This window comes from Xiphophorus hellerii, chromosome 9 (genome assembly GCF_003331165.1).
Source record: "Xiphophorus hellerii strain 12219 chromosome 9, Xiphophorus_hellerii-4.1, whole genome shotgun sequence".
Taxonomy (NCBI): Eukaryota; Metazoa; Chordata; class Actinopteri; order Cyprinodontiformes; family Poeciliidae; genus Xiphophorus; species Xiphophorus hellerii.
Genome location: NC_045680.1, coordinates 21,998,207 through 22,006,033, shown reverse-complemented (window position 1 = coordinate 22,006,033; position 7,827 = coordinate 21,998,207). Strand labels below are relative to the sequence as shown.

The window sequence follows — 7,827 nt, the reverse complement described above, 5'->3', positions numbered from 1 at the left end:
AACTAAGTTACTTGTTCAAGGAGTAATCAGTAATCCGATTAAAGTTACTTTTTCTAAGTAACTATGCCATCACTGTTGACATCACAGGAATGGAGGCTTATCTTTATCTGAATACAATACCTCACAATCGGTTTTTTTTTTGTGCTTTTTTTCACATTTTTTTCTCCGAAGAGTTTTTGCGGCGCTAGTGGCTTGTACTTTTTGCAACAGCAGGCAGACAGGAAAGAGGACGGGAAGACATGCGGCAAAGGTCGCCGGGACCGGGAGTCAAACTCGCAATAGTTTTTTTAACCATTTTTATTTTATTTGGTATATAATTTTTTTTAAATGACCCGCTTTCAAGTTATTTTAACGACAAAATCAGGAAAAGTGTGGTCCGCGTGTGTTTTTAACTCATCTCAATTAGTTCTCTGTATAATAACCATCTTTTACTTATTCAAAATCAAACAGCTCAGTCACTGTCCGAATCAGGAGCGTCTGTGAAGTTTACTTTCTCAAGTCATGTTATAGATTCTCATTTGGATTCACCTGTAGGCTCTTTCTGAAACACGCGTAAGCTCCGATTTTAACTATTACATTGTGGCTCCGGCTGTATGTTTTGGGTCATTATCCAGTTAGATGGTGCACTTCTGCTTACTCCTCAGTCTTTTGCAGCCTCTAACAGCTTTTCCTCCAGAATCGCTCTCTAATTAACTCCACCTGTCTTCCCTATCAACTGGCCAATTTTAATTGTCCTTACTGAAGAAGCACATCGTATATTATTCATCAAAGCTTAAACACGTTTAGCATAGTTTTTGTTTCTAACATTGTACTGGTTGTACTTCTTTGGGTTGCAGCAGCAAGGTCATCTTCCCAACAGAGTCTGTCAATGTGCGACAATCGACTGGACCTGATGATTCGTCGATCCACCTCCTGTCTGTATGTTGACTCGTCACCTTACTGGATCAGGCCAATGACAGCGGCGTGTTATCCGCAAAGTCCAAGAGTTTCACAGGCAGGTCAGTCGTTATTTGTGTCCAGAGGGGAAAAGAGTAGGACGAAAACACACCCCTGGGGAGCACCAGTGCTGGGAGAAGACACATCCACCGTACAATGTGTACTGTTATGTTCTTTTCGTGCAGATGACTTACCTCATTCCTTCATTTGCAGCATTTCCAGGCTATAGATAAGTCAATGAAAACAGTGAAAATGTCAAATTGCTGGATAGTCGATGACTGCTTGTGTTATGGCTTGAAATCTGAGCTCCCTGCCCCGTGCCTGTGCACGGTTCTCCTGTCACACGGGTGTGTAACGAGTTTACAGAGGAAGGAAACGTCTCCACCAAGATGGCCATCTCAATCTGCGGTTTGCTGTGACAGTCCCTCCTCCACACAGATACAGTCAGGGTCTGTCTCACAGCTTCACGAATCGGGCAGGCTTAGAGAAAAAAAAAAACAACAAACATAGCGGCTGCTGGAAAATACTGCTTATTTCATATTTGTTATGTTTAGGTTTGTTCAACAAAGAAATGAGGCGCAAACCAAACGTTGGAGATTTTAGGCTTGGTGGCAGAAACACCATGGTGGGAGTCTTGTTGCTGGGTGAGTATCAAAAATGACTTTTCCTATCAATGCACAGCTTTTAAAAAATAAGCCTCTGCGGTGCAGAAATCTCTTTATGTTTGTCATAAAAAAAAAAAAAAAGTTCTAATGAATTCAGCCCAAAGACAGGCTCTCTTTCTGTATGGCATGCAAATAGCTGTAGTATGGTATTTAGGGTTATAAATTGCTGCACGGACTTTCGGGCAGTGCTAAATTAAAATGATGTACCCTGGCCAGAATCCGGATGGGGCAAATGGAAAGGATGTGGACACAGCTGCCAAATCGTTGTGTCTGAACCTTAGCTACCGCATGTCAAAACTTTGTCATCGCCCTAGCACTGTGCTGTACGACGTGGGCGTCTTTAGCAGGAAAATACAGCAAATATGTGTACATTCCTTGTGCTCCCACGGGGAGGACGGCAGTCTAAACAGCCTCATTAAGGAATGGGAAACTGGGCTCGCCGACATGCTTGTGTAGTAGTGCTGTGACTCTGAGAGGAAGGTAAAAATGCAGCCTCCGTGGTCTTCAAAGTGCTGTCTTGGCAGAGCGAGGGATTGTTATGCTTCACAAACAAAGGCATCTTCCTTTTAGATCTATTCGTCTCGCCTTTAATTAAGAACTTTTAAATGTCGCTTTTTATTATGTAGCTCAAAATCAACCTTGTGACCCTGCTCTGGCTTTGGATGTGTGAAGGATCTGAACTTCTGACTGTGATCTTGTGGAAGAAAAACCTGTTGTAGATTATGAAGAGATGCGTCTGTGTGTAACGGTTTCCGTGTGTGTTCCAGGTGTGTCCGCGTTCATCCTCCATGTTTCTGCAGTCGAAGGTAAGAAATTCAGGCGAAGTAGGCTGCACCGATCTGTCACGCACAAGCAAAAAAAGAGACCACAGCGATGTTTTTCTGCCCCTTAAGAGCCCAGCGTGTGCCTGTGGCCGAACGGCTCAGAAATCAAAGTGGAGCAGAAAGGGAGCAACGTCACCATGGAGGGGTGTGTCACGCTCAATGTGTCAGGTGAGCAGCTAGCAGGCTAGCCACCATGTTTCTTCTTACCACACGACACTGAAAGGATGCGGAAAACTAGAGACAAACGTGTAGAAAAATGAGTTGTATAAGGTTCAGTCAGTTCAGCTGTTTGGCTTTTTTTTGGTTCAGTTTTTCATTAATGTATTTAGTCAATACTGATAAATAACCATTTGTTTTTTAGATCTTCCAGGCAACTTTACATCAAACGATGGCACAGAATCCTCCACAAATGGTAACATCTTATGAAATATTGGAGTTATACCTGTCCACTGATATTAAGCAAACAAAATAAAACACAGGAGTTTGATGTATATAGAACGCTAAGTATCTCAGATATGGCCTTTTCTTACTAAAAAGTGTTGACAGCATTTGGTAGGTCAGATTCATTGGAAGTCTTTTGAAAACGCTGTAGTTACTAAAGTGAAAACTGTTTAAATGTTACAAGTGCAACATTTTAAAAAAACATACACGAGTTCCTGTTCATTTATATAACTTTAACTGCTAGATGTGTCTATTTGAGGGCGTAGTTTGTAGCACTGTTGCCTTGCAGCAAGAAGGTCCTGGGTTTGATTCCTGGCTCGAGGTCTTTCTGCACAGAGTTTACACATTCTCCCTGTGCATAGTGGGTTCTCTCCGGGCACTCCGGCTTCCTCCCACAGTTAAAAACACGACGGTTAGGTAAATTGGTCTCTCTAAATTCTCCCTAGGTGTGAGTGTGAGTGTGTGCATGGTTGTGTGTCCTGTCTGTCTCTGTGTTGCCCTGCGACAGACTGGCGACCTGTCCAGGATGTACCCCGCCTCTCGCCCGGAACGTTAGCTGGAGATAGACACCAACACCCCTCTTGACCCCTCTAAGGGACAATATGAACCTTAATATGTACTCAAAAGGATGCATGAATAATAATTTCATATGAAAACATCTTGTAAATAGAAATATATATGAATGTTACCTGAATTAATGAGGAAAAATAAACCCAGCTGCCCTGACGTCGGAGCTTCTTCAAGCAATCATCATGCCGGGGTGAGCAACTTTTCACCAGCACAGATGCGCAGCATAAAATCAAGTAATGCTATTATTGAGTGACCTAAGCAGCACTTGTATAAATTTTGTCACAAAGGCATTGATCCATGATATCCCGAGTTCACTGGTGATCAAGTTACATTACATTTGTAAACAGCCGATATTGCAGCATTACTTACCTTAAGCCTTCGTGTGCCACTGAAACAGGGCCGATCATATGGTGACAGTTGTATTATTACAGTATTGAACTGACTGACCCTGGTTTTCAGTCTAGTCTATTCAAAGTCCAATAGTGTTTTTTTTTACTAATGCAACCATCCTGTAGACTGGTTAGTCCCAAAAGGCTACATCAGATTGATCTTTTTTTAATTTTATAATATTATGCAAGTACAATTTACTTTATATAGTGTTTTCTAACAAAAGCAAAAAATTCCTTCTCTGCATCAGGTGCGTGGATATGGATTGTTGTGTCGTGCTGCGTTGTTCTTCTGCTCCTGATTCCTCTAATTTGGTTCATTCAACGCAACAGGTACACTAACGTACTCCGCCACCCCTACCTCCTGCAGCCTGTGGGTTGAATTTCTTTTTTCTTCTTTTTCTCAAAGACACCGGATGTTTTCCACTCGGAGCTGCTGGCCACTTTCTAAAGCGAACATCCCAGCAGTGCCGCCGCCTGTGACCAAACAGGATGCGACGGAGGTGCAGTGGGACCTGTCTTGGATGGAGATGTCCAATCTGTTAGATAAGCAGCTATATCCTGGCACATAGAAGGTCACCCAGAGGTCACGCACAGCAGCTAGTTCATTTTGTGGGACAACCAGTCGGAGTATCCACTCATTGACTTAAAAAAAGTTAATCGCACAGAAAAGGTTTAGTTAGTGGCAGATTAGTACTTATAAGTTGTTCAGCAGTTACTGGAGCACCTGACAGTAAGTCAAAACAGTGGCACAGCACAGCATAGATGAATCAGACAGTTATAAGGACTTTGACTAATGGGGTTCAAACTGTGGGCTTTGCATGAGGTGGAGTGGTCACATTGTACAATACCCTTACATTATTAGTAACCCCTAAATATGTGGGTTTAAAGTAATCTTCAGCGTCAAATGTAAAAGATTCTTTTAATTTAACCAGCATGTGTCTTTAGAGTTCAAGTATTGTTTCGGCTTGGCTCACACAAAGTCACGTTTGAATTTTGTTGAGGGTCTTTGGAGGGAGTTAAAAATTAAGGTGCTGGCAAAGAGACCTTCCAACCTTAATGTGTTGAAGCACTTTGTCAAAGATAAATCCTCAAAATACCAGTGGAAAAACAGGAAAAAAAGCTGGTAAACAGTCATGACAGGGGGTTTAGTTTTAGTAATACCATTAAATATTTTTCACCGACAATTGAGAGGGGTATTAATAGTTTTTGAGACCTACTATTTTTACAAATGTAAACAAATGCACTAAAATTTTGAATTGGTTTTTCTTTTACGTTGGCAAGGATCTCTTGAGTGGCGCCTGTCTTATTTCCTATTAGAAAATAAAACTTTCTTGGTTATATGAAAACAATTTTATTTTGAAACCTATTAGCAATTTTGAGCATAAGTGTAGATACTTTAGGTAAAAGTCACAGTGGTCAGATGTTGGACCTGATGACCTCCTGTGGGTATCCACATACATCGTGAAGATTCAAGCAACGTCAAACGGACCTCGCCAAAGGGAGAACGCCATTCCATCCGCACCTGCCATCTTGATGTACACAATGGATGAAACTTTCTGGAGACTGATATAAACCATCAAGCCTGGATTGATGAAGATTGGCTTCCTATCGTTGGGTATTTCCAAAGGGATCAGCCCTGTTAGTGTTACACCAAGACACGCCGACCTTACTCTCAGCATTATGGGTAGAGAGCCAAAGGGTATGGCCTGAGGTCACCTCTGACCCCTCTTACGGCTTTGCAGAGTTGAAATCAGAATAATCATGTCTTCAAGTTAGCAGAAAGAAAAGTAAAAAGTCTTCAGGCAATTTTATAAATATTCAGTCCGACTACTTTGCATATTCAGTAACTTTCCAAGAAAAAAAAAAAGAATGGCCCTGGGGTTTTAGGTAACTGAAAGTGTTCTGAACCGCTTTCTGAATATCTGATGCTCAAGACAAGCTGTGAGGAGAAAATCAGAATGATAAGGTCATAGTTGCATCGATAAGCCGACGGGAATACACAAGTGAGGAATCGTCGTTATTGCAACGCTTCATGCCGTCGCATCAACGTTAAACGAGAAAGAAAATATGCCTGGATATTTTTCACAAATGCCAGGGTAGGAATTTGAGTGATCCTGATAGCCCCGTGTCCAGACAGCTGCATCGTGTATCCACTGCCTCATTTCCAAATGCAATTCCCAGCCATGGGCAGCATAATGTGAGGCGTTACCGTGGAGATGAACTCTGACACCGTGGCGTTCTGCCGGACCGCCATCACTGTTCTTGTTTTACCAACTCTACTTCTAAGCTGACTTGATTTTGTAGCCACTGCATAAACATGATAAGACCTCGAACACCTTATTTCATTTACGTCACGCTATCTGGATGATTTACTTTCTTTCTATCAGTGAGTAAATTCTGCATATTTACAGACTTAAAATCAGAGAGTGCTGCAGAACGTCAAGGGCATTATATTCTTGTATTTTTAAAAAATATTATATTATTATTCCTTTTATTTAATCCAGTTGATTAAATGATGGACAGAAAAAATACGTTTAACTGAAAGCAAACATACATACATAGAGATTTTAAAGTAAAATGAGCACACACAAAAATTACTTTGTCCTTTTGAAACTTTTTTTTTTTTGCTTTCTTTTTGTGCTTGAAATGGACTAAGTTGTTTTCGGCAGAAGGTTGTCACAAGATCAGTGTCGGCTCCCAAACCTGCTCTTGCGCCAGATTCATGAAAATATTATTGAAATGTCCATTTATTTCAGTAACTTTATCACTATAGATAAACTACACACAGATTTGAAAGCCAGTGTTGATTTGATTATGATGATTCTCCATTTACAGCTGATGAAAACATGACATTGGAAACTGGAATATTATATCAGATCAATAAAACCTACTTTGAAACCAGAGATGTGGGCTTAACGACAGGTATGTTTATGACCTGCTCAAAGGTTGTTATTTTCAAAATGTACTTTTAATCCGACAAACGAGACTCATCGGGACAGATATTGTCATTTATTGAATATGACTGTAGACGAAGAGCCATTCAGCTCAGAACCATGAAAACAAAAATGAAGAATAAGCACAAACGGATTAGAATGTAACTTTTCAATATTAAAAATGTCATCTCAATTGTGATTGAGCCGATTCTTATGTTTAAACCTGTTTATTTTATTTGTATTATTCTTCAAAAATACGCCATTTAATAATTCCAGTAAAAATCTGCCATGCATGCAGAGAGTGCACAGGTCTGACAGCAAAATATGCCCAGATACGTTTTGCTATTTCTAGCTTTTTAATATTTCTTCTCTGACCAGTGCATAGTAGGCCAAAGGACACGATTCAAAAAGAGAAGGCCAGACGGAAGAAAGGATGGGAAGCCATCCTGGTAAGTTAATGAGGACCTGCTGTAAAAAAAGAAGAAAAAAAAAGATAGTTCTAACTTGTTTGAGCATGCCATAAATCTGCAACCAGAGATGTTTTATGCTTTACAAATTTGCTTTATAGATTTTGAAAATTTTAAGAAATGTACACAAAACCCCAGAGCAGACATTAGCAGGGAAAACAAAGTATGAAGGTAAACAATCTCAGTGCGTCTGTCTTTCTCTCATTCCTTGTTTAATATCTTTCTCAGTCGTCAGTCCTCCAGCTGCTGCCTGCAGCATAAAATACAGAATTAAGTATTTAATAAAAATGTGTCAGTAATGGTAACCTGTGTCCCTGTTTTTCCAGAGGAAAAAAAAAGAAGATCACGAAATGTTCTCAGGTTCAAAAGCTAAGATTTTACATTTGATCAATGAATTTAAGATGAATATTAACATTTGGCCTTTTTTTGGTTTTTGGATAACATCAGCTGACCCCTGCAGATGGAAACAAAAGTAGATGTACTGTAGATGCCACCTGCAGTTGTGCTAAGAAACAGCAACAACTCGTCTGTCAGACTAGTTAGGCTGCATATTTTCTCTGATCAGAAAGCTTCAGTTCCCGTCATGTTCCAAAAGAAACCTG

The 7,827-nt window shown here is 40.4% G+C and overlaps 1 protein-coding gene across 1 annotated transcript; it reads left to right on the top strand.

The window, feature by feature from the left end:
• Positions 1 to 276: 276 nt before the first annotated feature.
• LOC116725330 (uncharacterized) lies at positions 277 to 7,530 on the top strand. The gene is made up of 7 exons (XM_032571288.1): positions 277 to 998; positions 1,491 to 1,580; positions 2,369 to 2,407; positions 2,495 to 2,593; positions 2,787 to 2,837; positions 4,074 to 4,155; positions 4,232 to 7,530. Exons 1-7 carry the CDS (start codon positions 869 to 871, stop codon positions 4,392 to 4,394), a joined length of 654 nt encoding a protein of 217 aa, XP_032427179.1. The 5' UTR covers positions 277 to 868; the 3' UTR covers positions 4,395 to 7,530.
• The last annotated feature ends 297 nt before the right edge of the window (positions 7,531 to 7,827 follow it).